At 38.5% G+C, this 16,991-nt stretch overlaps 1 protein-coding gene across 2 annotated transcripts in view; it reads right to left on the reverse strand.

The window, feature by feature from the left end:
* The window catches only part of STK26 (serine/threonine kinase 26), a 69,100-nt gene that overhangs the window by 14,840 nt on the left and 37,269 nt on the right, over window positions 1-16,991 (reverse strand). For both annotated transcript variants that reach the window (XM_060408425.1, XM_060408424.1), the window contains one exon: window positions 6,776-7,006. Coding sequence is in view for 1 of the 2 variants with exons in the window: in XM_060408424.1 (XP_060264407.1) it covers window positions 6,776-7,006 (231 nt within the window). In the remaining variant the exon portion in view is untranslated. The remainder of the gene's footprint in view (window positions 1-6,775; window positions 7,007-16,991) is intronic.

Here is a 16,991-nt window from a genome sequence, read left to right on the forward strand (position 1 = left end):
CCAAAGGGGGCAGAAATGCTACTGTGGACCTTGGGATTCATTTGTTCACAGAAAAACAAAAATTTAAAAGAAAAGAACATGTACAATAACCATGATATGTATTTTCAAGATAACAGATCATAGATCAAGTTCATATACATGAACACAGATCAAGTATATGTTGAATTAAGTAGGTTGGTCTATGAAGCAAATAGCCAAATCTAACACTGACCACATGAACCAGCATATGCAAGTAAGATAAACAAGTCACCACTGGGCAAATGTTGTATGATCCCACTGATCTGAGGAGTCTAGGGTAGGGAAACTAAAGACAGAAATTAGAATGGTGGTTACTAAGGACTACGGTGAGGAGAGAATGGGGAGTTACAGATTTACGGGTATAGAGTTTTGGTTGAGGAAGGTGAAAGCATTGTGAAGATGAATGGTAGAGATGGCCACACAGTCACTTGAGTGTATGAAATGCCACAGAACTGTACATTTAAAAGGGTTAAAATGATAACTTTTGTGATGCATATTCTACTACAGTAACAAAAAAAAGAGACAGAATGTAAAATTTTACAGAACTGCAAGGAATAGTAGAGATCACCTTGCCAGAATTTTACCATCTGAGATTTTTTTTCCAGTCAAGAATGCCTTGTCTATACCCCAGTCTCATATCCCAGTTCAGTTCAGTTCAGCTGCTCAGTCATGTCCGACTCTTTGCAACCCCATGGACTGCAGCACGCCAGGCTTCCCTGTCCATCATCAACTCCCAGAGCCCACTCAAACTCATGTCCTTTGAGTCAGTGATGCCATCCAACCATCTCATCCTCTGCTGTCCCCTTCTCCTCCCACCTTCAATCTTTCCCAGCATCAGGGTCTTTTCCAGTGAGTCAGTTCTTTGCATCAGGTGGCCAAAGTACTGGAGTTTCAGCTTCAGCATCAGTCCTTCCAATGAATATTCAGGACTGATTCCCTTTAGGATAGATTGGTGGGATCTCCTTGCTGTCCAAGGGAATTTCAAGAGTCTTCCTCGACACCACAGTTCAAAAGCATCAATTCTATGATGCTCAGCTTTCTTTATACTCCAACTCTCACATCCATACACGACTATTGGACAAACCAAAGCTTTGACTAGATGGACCCTTGTTGGAAAAGTAATGTCTCTGCTTTTTAATATGCTGTCTAGGTTGGTCATAACTTTTCTTCCAAGGAGCAAGCATCTTTTAATTTCATGGCTGCAGTCACCATCTGTAGTGATTTTGGAGCCCCCCAAAATGAAGTCTGTTACTGTTTCCTCATCTATTTGCCATGAAGTGATGGGACCGGATGCCATGATCTTAAGCTTTCTGAATGCTGAGCTTTAAGCCAACTTTTTCAATCTCCTCTTTCACTTTCATCAAGAGGCTCTTTAGTTCTTTGCTTTCTGCCATAAGTGTGGTGTCATTTGCATATCTGAGGTTATTGATATTTCTCCCAACAATCTTGATTCCAGCTTGTGCTTCCTCCAGCATTTCTCATGATGTACTCTGCATATAAATTAAATAAGCAGGGTGACAATATACAGCCTCGACATACTCCTTTCCCAATCTGGAACCAGTCTGTTGTTCCATGTCTAGTTCTAGAGTGTTGCTTCTTGACCTGCATACAGATTTCTCAGGAAGCAGGTCAGGTGGTCTGGTATTCCTATCTCTTTAAGAATTTTCCAGAGTTTGTTGTGATCCATACATCAAAGGCTTTGGCAGAGTTAATAAAGCAGAAGTAGATGTTTTTCTGGAACTCTCTCACTTCTTTGATGATCCAACAGATGTTGGCAATTTGATCTCTGGTTCCTCTGCCTTTTCTAAATCCAGCTTGAACATCTGGAAGTTCATGGTTCATGTACTGTTGAAGCCTGGCTTGGAGAATTTTGAGCATTACTTTGCTAGTGTGTGAGATGGGAATGGCAAATCACTTCAGTATTCTTGCCTTGAGAACCCCATGAACAGTATGAAATGGCGAAAACACAGGACACTGAAAGATGAACTCCCCAGGTCGGTAGGTGCCCAATATGCTACTGGAGATCAGTGGAGAAATAACTCCAGAAAGAATGAAGAGATGGAGCCAAAGCAAAAACAGTGCCCAGTTGTAGATGTGACTGGTGATGGAAGTAAAGTCCGATGCTGTAAAGAGCAATATTGCATAGGAACCTGGAATGTTAGGTCCATGAATCAAGGAAAATTGGAAGTGGTCAAACAGGAGATGACAAGAGTGAATGTCAACATTTTAGGAATCAGTGAACTAAAATGGACTGGAATGGGTGAATTTAACTCAGATGACTATTACATCTACTACTGTGGGCAAGAATCCCTTAGAAGAAATAAAGTAGCCATCATAGTCAACAAAGAGAGTCCAAAATGAAGTACTTGGATGCAATCTCAAAAATGACAGAATGATCTCTGTTCATTTCCAAGGCAAACCATTCACTATCACAGTAATCCAAGTCTATGCCCTGACCAGTAATGCTGAAGAAGTTGGACAGTTCTCTGAAGACCTACAAAACCTTCTAGAACTAACACCCAGAAAAGATGTCCTTTACATAATAGGGGACTGGAATGCAAAAGTAGGAAGTCAATAAACACCTGGAGTAACAGGAAATTTGGCCTTGGAGTACAGAATGAAGCAGGGCAAAGGCTAATAGAGTTTTGCCAAGAGAACGCACTGGTCATAGCAAACACCCTCTTCCAACAACACAAGAGAGGACTCTACACATGGACATCACCAGATGGTCAATACTGAAATCAGACTAACTATATTCTCATATTCCAACCCCTATCAAAATCATACTCAAGACCCATTTTAAATGCTACTCCCCAGTTTGGGGATTAGTATACTTGATAAACCTACTCACAGATAAGTGGGAGATATGAGGGAAGTTAGATCCACCTATCTGGAGCTAAGGTGAGAGGCTGAAACCAGAGACAGGAATCTAAAAACTGTCAGAATAAAGTAGATGAGACGGATGAGGGTGAAAATGCACAGTGAGAGGAAGACACAGAGGAGGTACCCAATTAATAAATATCTGCTGCATTGAGTCTAATATGAGGCTTCTTATAGGTGTATTATAGGAAATTTAAAACGATTCTTATTTTGAGTGAAAAAAAAAAAACACTGAAAAAGGAGGAAATATTTCCCTCTCAATTTCCTTCAAGTTGCACCAGAAAACTAAATTTTTTTTAATCTAAAGAAAATTCCAGAAATATTCCAGAAACATTCACCATACATTGGGAATAAGCACACATAAAAGTCTCAGGAAAAATAATAAGAAAGCTGTGTACAGATCCTATTCTGGAATATTTCACCTCAATCACTCAATTCTTTTTTAAAAAATAAATATCAGGAGTTGTGGTATATGGAGGGGGGCATATATCCTCAACATAAACAGAAATCTAAAAGCAATTTTCAGCAGCACATAAAGGCATGATTCAAATTCTATTCAATGCCTGAGTGACCTTCATTTTAAGATTTACATCGAACTAGAAAAATATTTAAAGATTATAAAAGATTCTTCCAATATTATGAGATCAGAAGGGAAGGGTTTGCTTATTTTAGCACCCTTCATAAAGACTAACTTTGTCTGTCAAGAAAATCTGCACTGAACTAAAATTAAAGGAAAATACTGTGGTCATACTGATGTGTTTATCTGGTTTTTACTCTTGTTTTTAAAAACAAAGTTATACAGTGAGCTCAGTCAAAATGAATACCCAGTACATTTTTGCAAGTCTCACGAAAAGCACTACAACTATATACAGTTTCAGAGAGCATATAATTTTCTCTCAAATGCAATAACTTTTCCTCCAGCTTACAGTGAGGTCCTGGTTATATCCTGTATTAGGACAACCTGAGAAGAACTCAGTATCCTACTTTACTCAATTAGCTTGACTCACAAAATCCCCCATGTTATCTGAAATGCAAGGATGGGCCACAATAAGAACAGAAGTCAACTGATGATGCAGTTCTCTGATGGTACTTAGAGGATGTAGCCTTGAGTTACACTGACTGCACCAAGCCAAACCCTGTTATATTTGATGTGATTTTAATTTAAAAAAAAAGCAAGCCTGAAAAGTCACACTATGTCTTAATATAAATGGAAAATAAACAAGGGGTTGATTTAAGAAAGTAATTTAAATAAACAGTATTAAAGAGTTATAAAATTATAATTCTTTTGCTCTCTGTGTATATACGTACACCCAAAATGAGACAATATGTGTGTATGTTTGTGTACAAATAATCTAGACACAAATAATCAATACCAGCCATCTGAATTTCTACAATTTTATCATGAACTAACATGTTCTTCAAAGTAGTCTTTCTCATAATGTACTTTAATGATCGGTTAAAGAGATAAAAATAATGCAGTTTAATTCTTTAAGAAGACATCTTGGATAAGAGTTCTGTATCCTAAACTGGCCTAAAAATATTCTGCAATCAAGATTTGGAGAAAACAGACTATCAGTTATATTAGTTAAAAGATTAAGTATTTGGGGGATGACTGGTACGTGTATACTATGAGGGAAATTTTTTAAAATGTGAAATCTTAGGAATAAATAATGCAAACCGAGTTACAATTCATTTTCCATGGGAGTATTGACTACAAATAAAGGTTGTGAGCAACCAATGGGGCTTCCCTGGTAGCTCAGCTTGTAATAAATCCACCTGCAATGCAGGAGACCCTCGTTCAATTTCTGGGTTGGAAAGATCCCCTGGAGAAGGGCATGGCAACTCACTCCAGTATTCTTGCCTGGAAAATCCCATGGGCAGAGGAGTCTGATGGGCTATAATCCATGGGGAAACAAAGAGTCAGACACAATTGAGTGACTAAGCACAGCACAGCATAGCACAGCAAAAGCAACCAGTAAAAGTCAATACCATGTCAGTACACATTTTAAATAGGGCTTACTTAATATTTTGAGTCAGTTACCAAAAGTAGCTTATCTGGTACAGATGCCTAAAAATAGCAAGTGTTCAGATTTGCTCCAGAGTGGATCTGAAATTATAAGGAGTAAACCAGAATGAGCATGTGTGCACACACACACACACACACACACACACACACACACACACACACACCACCATTACCACCACCACCAAATTTCCTGGGCTGCCTACAACCACGGGAACTAGAAGAGGGGGACCTAAAACTACTGAGACTGAAGGCCAATAGGATACTGAAACAAGGAATCTGACCTGCTAAATAAGCTTTTTAGGAAAGAATATGAAAGCCAAGTACACCACAAAGAATCAAGTAATTATGTACACAGTAAAACAGAGTAATGGCTAACACTCCAAAGTATATTGGATATGAGTTACTAGCAGTATTACTGCCTCCTGTGAGTCTTTCCTTCATACCATAATGGGAAAAAATGATAGAAGTGACCATTTGCTTATTTATGCAAATGGCACCTTGGGCCTTGTATGCATTCAATCACAAAATCTACACCATTGTAGTGCAAAATGGGATTGTAAGCTCTTCAAAGGCAGGAGCTGTTCACTTTTACATCTCCATAACCTAGTACAGTGTGACACACAGTGACTGGTTATTTAATGATTCATTCTACTATGCGTTAATTCCACAGTCACCTAATTCACATACTCTTAGACTAAATTAGCCTCTGTTGGGAATTCCCTGGCAGTTCAGTGGTTAGGACTCTGCACTTCTACTGACAGGGGCTAGGGTGCAATCCTGCAAGCCACACAGCTTGGCCAAAAACAAAAAAATATTAGGCTCTATAAAAAGCCAGGGAAATTGATAATGAATATCTATATGAGTATTAACTAATACAGTTTATCCCAGCAGAACATAAAAGGATAAAAAGACAGCATTAACTTTTGTGCAGGCCAAGAGCCTAATGGGTTATAAACACACCCTTCTGGCCTAGAGATAGAAAAGCAAATAAACAAAAAAACCCTTCCCTCTTATAAGCCCTGAAAATCAAAGATCTAACTAATACTGCCTTCCTCTGAAAAATATCAATATGGGGATATATTTTTAAATTTTAAAATAATTTAAACTCTAAGCTAGATTTTTCTAATTATTTATTGTTTATATTTCAATAGATACAAATCTTGACTCTAACTCTGGAACCCAAGAACTCACCAAAGAGTTTTCTGTGATGCAGAAATACCTCCATCTGCTGGAATTTTAGGTGTCTGTTAATTCTATAACCCTGGAAACTAAAAATCCAACTTTTTTGGTGGTGGGGTTAGATATTATTCTATTTAATTACATTTCAACAAGTATTTATCGTGTGCTGAAGATGTGCCATGCCCTGTGCTATGTGATGTGAAAACATGACAGGTTGAACTAAACTCCCTGATATCCAGAAGCTCACAATCTAGACGGAGGGAGAGTTGTGTAAATAACCACCATAACTCAATGGAACAAGTGACATACTTACAATACATATGCCATCAATTCTGAGGTTGAGATAGACTGGGCCATTGAGAGTAATGTGTGAAAGTCCAAGAAGAAAGCTCTTTCCTGACAAAGGTTATGTGTCAAGGCTCAGCTGCCTTTCTGCTCCTCCATCAACCCAAAAGTTCAGGTGTGGAAAAATGGTACAGCTGAGTACTGGATGCATTCAGGACACAGCTGCTAAATCTAAATCTATTTTGGCCCTACAAATGGAGCTAGATTCTGCCTGAAGGCCGAAGGCTGCCAAATCCTAATTTAAGACACTGCCTTTCAAAAAACAGAATTAAAAAAAGAAAGAAATACTCATAATGAAAGTACCTCATGATCCAGTGCACACATTACCTTTAAATATGATCCATAGTATTTCGTTACGTATGAGCTGTCACACTGACTCAAAACCGTTATTTCTTGCTGAATGTCTTCAATTTCATCTTCGGCTTCCTCGAGGTCTATGATTTTAATAGCAACCACTTGCTGGCTACGGTTATCAATTCCTTTGAAAACTTCTCCAAAGGAGCCTTTTCCAATGCGTTCTAATTTCGTGAAGAGCTCTTCTGGATCGGCTATATTATTCTGAGGGGGCAGGGAGAGAAGAAAGGGAAGAACACAAACATTTTGTATCAAAGTTTTAAATGAAGGAAAATAAATCATGTAAGACAATATCACATTTACCTAAAAGAAAGCATACAAATTCCCTTGACTCTCCACACGTGCTTTGTTAGAACAACTGTAACCCAAATGGGTAGTCCATATTCTACTGGATCACCCACATTAAATGGGCTTAGCTGATCCTGCTATCAGAAACGATCTCATACAGCAAATGTTGTCTCTGGTGCATGCCAAAGGGCCAGACTCTTTTTAGAATAAAGCAGTTGACTATATACAATTTACACATTAGTACAATGGTAGTGATAGTGAGAGAATACCTAACCTACTGTAGGTAGGGGCGTCATTAAAATTCTTACATTCCACCAGCAAAATATTACCTTTAAACTCTCCGACTTGGACAACCCAATCACAGCACCTGTACTTGAAAACCACCATGTAAACAACACACAACACAAAAGACCCAAGAATCTACAAGTCTTTTTTTCCTTCTTCTTTATTTGGGATCCTATCTGTATGTGTGGCTCAGATGGTAAAGAATCTGCCTGCCATGCAGGAGACCTGGGTTTAATTCCTGGTTCGGGAAGATCCCCTGGAGAATGGAATGGCTACCTACTTCAGTATTCTTGCCTGCAGCATCCCAGGGACAGAGAAGCCTGGTGGGCTATAGTCCATGGGGTCATACAGAGTAGGCTATATGACTGAGCATCTAACACTTTCAACTTTCATTTGTATGTAATGCTCTCATCAATGGCTGAAAATAAAATTCCAGAATAAGTCAATATTTTTCTACAGAAAAATCTGAATCAAGCATAACTTTTCAGGTTAACAAATGTATTGGCAAGACTTAGATTTTATAACTTCACTGTCCTTCCCTGACTCAGAAATATCCTTTATTTAATAGTGCACAATTTTTATTTCAAATTTGACTCCCATAGGATAACCCTTAACCTTACTTAAATTCATATTGCTGAATATATACTGCTGATCAAGTAGAAAAAAGGATTTCCAAACCTTATTTCCAAACCAAAAGTCATGTTATTAATTAATTTTACTTTTTCATGGAAGGGCATTTTATTTTAAATATAATAGTAGTGTGTACATGTCAATCTAATTTACACTTAACTGCCTTATTAGTCTACAACTAAAACTTTACTTTGAATTCCTTCAAAATATAGAAGAATGTTATATAGTTCTAACTTGTCTATATTTAATTTGTTAATTGCACCTAGATTATCTGTTCATTTATTACAATTTAACCTGGTCATCAATTTCAGGAGGCAAATTATAGTTATTAGCATGTTCCTCTAATATCTTTTTTATTAGACAAATAGATCATTAACATTAATTTTCTCTCAAGTTCATTGTACCATCATCACCAAACAGACACAGTAAACTGCCCGCTTTTGAGTAACTTAAAAACTTATGACTGATTTTAAAGAATTTCACCAATTTTTCTCTTTTCGACCTGCCTAAAAGACAGTTTACACATGACCTGCTTAATTTACAAGCTTACCCATTCTCCTTGATTGGACTTTTTCCATTTTTAAAAGACAATTTTCCATGTATGCCATAGTCTCTTTGGTATGGCAAGCTACTTGTTATCTCCACCCACCTCCAGTACTCACATGGGACAAATACATCTTCAGCTGCCCATATGGGCTTTAAAAATAGTTTAGACTTCTTTAAATTGCAAACGTTTCTTTAATGCCAACATTTTGTTATAAAATACCTTTTACAAAACTTGAGTACCATCACTATTGATTAACTTGGTGCTTAATTTCTTACCAAGACATTGTGATTACTATCACATAATAGCTAACCCACAAATTATTCTTCCTACTTTTGGTAATGGTTCCTTTCTTTCTAGTAGCTTGTGGCAAAAATACTCACCAAACAGCTCAGTGATAGGTTCATCACCTTATAGTTCCCTAAATTCAGTGAATTTGGAAAAATAAAAAGAGCAAATCTTTCAGGTTTCCTGATGTAACTACAAAATACTCTAAAAGTTATAAATATACCATTGATTAAAAAGTAGACAATACGGACTTTCTGATAACACATTCTGGACCAGGAGTATATTAACTGTATAATGAGATTTTTTTTGTTCTTGGAAGAAACAAAGATTAAATCCTAATCTTCCTAATTCATGTTTTAAAAGGATTTGACTGAAACAACCACCCCGAGGGAGAACACAGCTGTTCTCGCTTTCTATAATAAATGGGTTCCTGAAAGTATGTAAATCAAAGATTTAAAAATCAAGTCACATTTTGAATTTTAAACATGCTCTGAAGTGAATCCTAACTCATCAGTGTAATGTAAGATTTTAAATCAAGGAATGCAAAATTGGAAAAGAGAAAGATCTATCATTTATACATTTGCATTTCCCAATCTTTCATTGGGGGACTAAATATTATTGTTTGGGGGTTTTCTCATGCAAAACCCCAACTTTCAGAGTGAAGGGAATCTTGAAAACAAGTTTTCACTAGTTATAACCTCACCTCCCTGACTTTCTAAATCTGGGATAGACAATACCTAAGTCCTAATTCCCCATTCACTGCGTCACCAGCTTCTTAAACCAAAGTATCCTAAGTCTTTATTAAGACATATTTCCTCCTGGCTTTTCATGCAAGGGTAAAAGTCAAGTAAATAAATGGTAAACACTCCAAGCAATGTAATTTAAAAACCACCTTATAAAGACGCTGGTTTGCCCAATCATTCACATTTACTCTTCTTTAGAGCCTCTAAGAGAATCAAGTCAGCTCCCTCTCAACCCAAATCAAATATTCTTTTAAGAATATTAAAATGTTTAAATCTATCTCTATTGCAAATGAATTTATTGAAATATCTGTGTTTGCATTGCCTTCTCAAAGCCATAGCCCAGGAAGAAGCTCTAAGTTCTGCAACAGCAAAAAGGATGAATGGCTAAATTCATGTCACATTTACTATTAATAACCTCAGATATACAGATGACACCACCCTTATGGCAGAAAGTGAAGAGGAACTAAAAGCCTCTTGATGAAAGTGAAAGAGGAGAGTGAAAAAGTTGGCTTAAAGCTCAACATTCAGAAAACGAAGATCATGGCATCTGGTCCCATCACTTCATGGGAAATAGATGGGGAAACAGTAGAAACAGTGTCAGACTTTATTTTTTTGGGCTCCAAAATCACTGCAGATGGTGACTGCAGCCATGAAATTAAAAGATGCCTACTCCTTGGAAGAAAAGTTACGATCAACCTAGATAGCATATTGAAAAGCAGAGACATTACTTTGCCAACAAAGGTCCATCTAGTCAAGGCCATGGTTTTCCCAGTGGTCATGTATGGATGTGAGAGTTGGACTATGAAGAAAGCTGAGTGCCAAAGAATTGATGGTTTTGAACTGTGGTGTTGGAGAAGACTCTTGAGAGTCCCTTGGACTGCTAGGAGAAGACTCTTGAGAGTCCCTTGGACTGCTAGGAGATCCAACCAGTCCATTCTAAAGGAGATCAGCCCTGGGTGTTCTTTGGAAGGAATGATGCTAAAGCTGAAACTCCAGTACTTTGGCCACCTCATGCGAAGAGTTGACTCATTAGAAAAGACTCTAATGCTGGGAGGGATTGGGGGCAGGAGGAGAAGGGGACGACAGAGGATGAGATGGCTGGATGACATCACCGACTCGATGGACATGAGTTTGAGTGAACTCCGGGAGATGGTGATGGACAGGGAGGCCTGGCATGCTGCGATTCCTGGGGTCGCAAAGTGTCAGTCACGACTGAGCAACTGAACTGAATTGAATGGTAGATAATTTATACATGCTGCACAAAAATGGGTCTGTGAAAATGAAAACCTCAGAGATCTACCTCAGGACATTCTCGCTATTCCTAACCTTTATCACCTGTCCTTTGCTTGGATTTGAACTCTTCTGCTATAGGTACATTGTTGCAAACTGAAGTCTTAGACAGACGGTATGATCACCACTAAAACAACAATGATAACAACAACCTTTTACTATGGAAATATTCTTAGAAAGTCCAAAAGGAAAAAATGAAGGATCATCATCTTGTCTCTCATGGAAAGTCAGGAGCAGATGGGTAGGAGATCAAGATGGCAGAGTGTGAGGATTCTGGGTTCACCTTCTTCCATGAACACATCGAAAGACATCTACATGTGAACCAACTCTTGCTGAAAACAATCTGGGACCTTTATGGCTCATCTACAACCAAGGTTACAAAGAATGCACAGAGTTGGGTAGGAATGGAAGAAATGCAATCTGGCCAGGGCAAGTGCCTCTAGTAAGGGACACACAAGAGGAGGGGTATTTCACAGTCTCAAGGATCCTCCTTGAGAATGATGGGTTAAAGACACATGTTGGGCATGACTCCAGGAAGACAGCCCCCTTAGCTGGTTTGAAAACCATTGGGACTTAGCAGAGGGCTGTAAGAAACCAACACTCTGCTCATGAAGCACATGCATACTTGCTTACTGTCATGGAACAAGGCAGAGGAAACAGACTGCAAACTACTTGGGGTTCTGGCTGGTTTCCCGCAACTGCCACAGCCTGTTCCCCAGCCTGGCAGGGTGCCCACTCCAGCTTCTCTTGCTCCAGTGCAGTGCATTGCTGCAAAGGCTGCTGCCACCAAGAAGAGTGTTTACTCTTAGAGAGAAGGAAGCTGCCTTGGACATATCCCTGCCTCTGAACAAGGAGAAGGAAGCCATTACCAGCATGCACGCGAGGAAACAGCCTGAAAATTGCCTGGGGCTCTGACTAACTTGCTAGGATGGTCTCAGCACTTACCCTGGCCTGTCCCGCAGTCCTCTGCTAATCCCTGTTGTTCACTGCTGCTCTCTACTAGGGCAGAGGTGCCATTGCCAGGGGGAAAGCACACACTTGAAACAGAACCAGCTAGGACCTGATCCTCAGGGCTTCTGCTCCAGTACCTTGGGCACCAACTCTGCCCCCAATGGGGTGGTGATGGCCATTGAGCATAGGAGAAGCCCTGGCTCTAGCCATTCCATCTCTAGCCACACCTTCTACCATGGTGATAGCTGCCAGCACACCCGGGGGGAAGGTGTGACTCCTGCTCACATCAGATTCAGCTCTCCCACCAAAGCCACTGGGTCCATGTAGACTGCATAGGGATGCTCCCACAGAAGCAACTTTATAGAGACAGAGATGTTAGGGAAAGAGGATTTTAAAATGTAGATATTTTAGAATGTGGTTGAACTTATATGACTACCAGTTTAAAACAAGTACATTATAGGTCAACATATAGGAACCTGATGGTAACCACCTATCAGAAATCTACCACAGATTAAAAAAAACTAAACTAAAAAGAAAGGACCATACCATTAAAGAAAATCATCAATCAACAAGGGAAGAAACAGAAGAAATGAACAGATAACTACAAAAATAACTGGAAAAGAAGTAATAAAATGGCAATAATGACATACCTATAAATAATTACTTTAAATGCCAATGGAATAAGTGCCCCAATCAAATACGGTGCCTACTGTATAGCACAGGGAACTCTTCTCAATACTCTGTAATGACCTATATGGGAAAAAAATCTGGAGTAGGTATATCAGTTCAGTTCAGTCGCTCAGTCGCGTCTGACTCTTTGTGACCCCATGAATTGCAGCATGCCAGGCCTCCCTGTCCATCACCAGCTCCCAGATTTCACTCAGACTCACGTCCATCGAGTCAGTAATGCCATCCAGCCATCTCATCCTCTGTCGTCCCCTTCTCCTCCTGCCCCCAATCCCTCCCAGCATCAGAGTCTTTTCCAGTGAGTCAACTCTTTGCATGAGGTGGCCAAAGTCCTGGAGCTTCAGCTTTAGCATCATTCCTTCCAAAGAAATCCTAGGGCTGATCTCCTTCAGAATGGACTGGTTGGATCTCCCTGCGGTCCAAGGGACTCTCAAGAGTCTTCTCCAACACCACAGTTCAAAAGCATCAATTCTTCGGCACTTAGCCTTCTTCACAGTCCAACTCTCACATCCATACATGACCACAGGAAAAACCATAGCCTTAACTAGACGGACCTTAGTCGGCAAAGTAATGTCTCTGCTTTTGAATATGCTATCTAGGTTGGTCATAACTTTTCTTCCAAGGAGTAGGCATCTTTTAATTTCATGGCTGCAGTCACCATCTGCAGTGATTTTGGAGCCCAAAAAAATAAAGTCTGACACTGTTTCCACTGTTTCCCCATCTATTTCCCATGGAGTGATGGGACCAGATGCCATGATCTTCGTTTTCTGAATGTTGAGCTTTAAGCCAACTTTTTCACTTTTCTCTTTCACTTTCATCAAGAGGCTTTTTAGTTCCTCTTCACTTTCTGCCATAAGGGTGGTGTCATCTGCATATCTGAGGTTATTGATATTTCTCCCGGCAATCTTGATTCCAGCTTGTGTTTCTTCCAGTCCAGCGTTCACTTTGCTGTACAGCAGAAACTAATACAACATTGTAAATCAACTATACTCCAGTAAAAAAAAAAAAAGACACAGAGTAGCTGACCGGATAAGATAATGAGACCCATATATATGGTATATAAGAGATTCACCACAGAGCTTAACACACACAGAGATTGGAAGTGAGAGGGTAGAAAAAGATTTCATGCAAACAGAAATGACAAGAAAGAAAGGATAGCAATACTCATATCAGACAAATAGACTTTAAAACAAAGCCTATAACAAAAGACAAAGAAGGGCATTATATAATGATAAATAGATCAATATAAGAAGATACTATATTCATTTAGATATATGTATCCAATACAGGAGAACCTAAATAATATAAAGCAAATATTAACAGACTTAAAAGGAGAAACTGACAATAATACAACAATAGTAGGGAACTTTTGACACCGCACTTACATCAATGAACATATCATCCAGACAAAAAATCAATAAGGCAACAATGGTCTTAAATGACACAATAGACAAGTTGGATTTAATAGGTATTGATTTATAGGACATTCCATCCCCAAACAGCAGAAAACACATTCTTTTCAAGTGTACAGGAAACATTCTCCAGGATAGATCACAAGGCCACAAAACAAGTCTCTCAACAAATTTAAGAGAATAGAAATTACATCAAGCATTTTTTCCCAATTACAGTAGTATAAAACTAGGAATGAACTACAAAAGAAAAATGGGAAAAGCACAAACAGGTGGAGACTAAAAAATAAACTATTAAAAGACCAATGGAAAGTGAAGAAATCAAAAGGAAATCATAAAATACTTCAAGATAAATGAAAATGGAAATGCAACTTTCAAAAATCTATGGGAAGCAGCAAATGCAGATCTAAGAGGGAAGTTTACAGTGATACAGGCCTCCCTCAAGAAAAAGATCTCAGACTAACCTACTATCTAAAGAAACAGAAAAAGAACAAAGCCAAGAGTCACCAGAAGGAAGGAAATAATAAAGATCAGAGAAGAAATAAATAGAGACTAAAGAACAATAGAAAAAAAAATCAATGAAACCAGGACTTGTTTTTCGAAAGCATAAACAAAACTGAAAACCTCTAAATAGGCTCACCAAGAAGAAAGAGGACCCAAAAGAACAAATAAGAAACCAAAGAGGAGAAATTACAAGCAATATCACAAAGATACAAAAAAATCTTGAAGAGAGTACTACAAACAATTATATGCCAATAAGTTGGATACCTAGAAGAAATGGACAAATTTCTAGAAACATGCAACCTGCAAAGACTGAATTAAGAAGAAATAGATAATTAACAGCCTGATCACCACTAGTGAAACTGAATTTGTAATAATAATAAAAACTCCCAGCAAACAAAAATCCAGGACTGGATGGCTTCACAGGGGAATTCAACCAAACATATAAAGAAGAGCTAATGCCTGTCCTTAAACTATTCCAAAAATCTGAAGAGAATGAAACACTCCTAAACTCATTCTGTAGGGTCACCACTACTGTAATACCAAAACCAGACAAATACACTGTAAGAAAAGAAAATTTCAGGCCAATATCTTTGATGAGTATAGATTAAAAAATCCTCAACAAAATATTAGCAAACTTCATACATACACTACGATCAAGTAGGATTTATTCCAGTGATGCAAGATTGGTTCAACAGTCACAAATCTATCACTTAATATACCACATTAACAGTAGGAATAAAAATCACATGGTCATCTCAACAGATGCAGAGAAAGCTTTTGACAAAGTTCAACATCCATTCACAATAAAAACTCTCATCAAAGGTGGTACAGAGGGAACACATATCAACATAATAAGGGTTATTTACGACAAGCTCATGGCTAAAATCATACTCAATGATAAAGGTTCAAAATTTTTCCTCCAAAATCAGGAATCAATTCAGTTCAGTTGCTCAGTTGTGCCCGATTCTTTGCAACCCCATAGACTGCAGCACACCAGGCTTCCCTGTCCATCAGCAACTCCTGGAGCTTGCTCAAACTCATGTCCATCAAGTCAGTGATGCCATACAACTAGCTAGGATATTCACTCTCACTACTTCTAACATCATATTGGACGTCCTAGCAACAGCAATCAAATAAGAAAAAGAAATAAAAGACATCTAAACTGGAAGGAAAGAAGTAAAACTGTTACTATTTGCAAATGACATGATACTTTATATAGAAAACCCTAAAGTCTCCAACAAAAAAAAGAGAATAAATAACATAGTAAAGTTATAGGATACAAGATTATACACAGAAATCTGTTGTTTTCATTTTAAAACTAATTTTATTTTTAATTGGTGGAAAATTGCTTTACAATATTGTCTTGGTTTCTGCTGTACAACAATGTAAATCTGTCATAATTATATCATACTATAAATGAACTATCAAAAAAGAAATTTTAAAATACCATTTAAAATTGTAGCAAAAGAATAAAATATCCCAGAATAAATTTAACCAAGGAGGTGAAACTTCTATATTCTGAAAACTATAAAACACTGACAAAGGAAACTGAAGATGATACAAACAAATGGAAAGTTATCTTCCATGTTGTGGGTTGGGAGAATTGATATTATTAAAAATGTCTATAGTACCAAAAGCAATCTACAGATTTAATACAATCCCTATCAAAATATCCATGACTATTTTTTATAGAACTAGAACAGATCATTGTAAACTTTATGTGGAACCATGAAAGACCCTGAATAGCCAAGGCAATCTTGAGAAAAAATAACAAAGCTGGAGGTATGCTACCTGACTTCAAACTACTACAAGTCTATAGCAATCAAACCAGTTTGGTACTGGCACAAAAACAGACACACAGATCAATGGAACAGAATAGAGGGCTCAGAAATAGACTTCCACATTTATGGTCAATTAGGAGATCCAACCAGTCCATTCTGAAGGAGATCAGCCCTGGGATTTTTTTTTTGGAAGGAATGATGCTACAGCTGAAACTCCAGTACTTTGGCCACCTCATGCGAAGAGTTGATTCATTGGAAAAGACTCTGACGCTGGGAGGGATTGGGGGCAGGAGGAGAAGGGGACGACAGACGATGAGATGGCTGGATGGCATCACCAACTCGATGGACGTGAATCTGAGTGAACTCCGGGAGTTGGTAATGGACAGGGAGGCCTGGCGTGCTGCGATTCATGGGGTCGCAAAGAGTTGGACACAACTGAGCGACTGAACTGAACTGAATCTATGCCAAAAGAGGCAAAAATATACAATGGAGAAAAGACAGTCCTTTCAATAAGTAGTGCTGGGAAAATTGGACAGTTACATGTAAAACAATGAAATTAGGAGAACAAGATGACAGAGAAGTAGGTGGATGTGGAGTACATCTCTCTCCGTGGATACATCAGGAATACACCTTCAGACACCGAAGTGCATGCAGAACACCAGCTGAGAGCAGACAGGAGTACCTGACCAGTGGAAAAGAATTTACAGAACCATGCAAAACTCAGGAGGACGAAGGAACTAGGGGGAAAAACAGGGATGTTAGTAAGACTGGACCTACCCTTGGCGGGTG

Source organism: Ovis aries, chromosome X, assembly GCF_016772045.2.
Source record: "Ovis aries strain OAR_USU_Benz2616 breed Rambouillet chromosome X, ARS-UI_Ramb_v3.0, whole genome shotgun sequence".
Taxonomy (NCBI): Eukaryota; Metazoa; Chordata; class Mammalia; order Artiodactyla; family Bovidae; genus Ovis; species Ovis aries.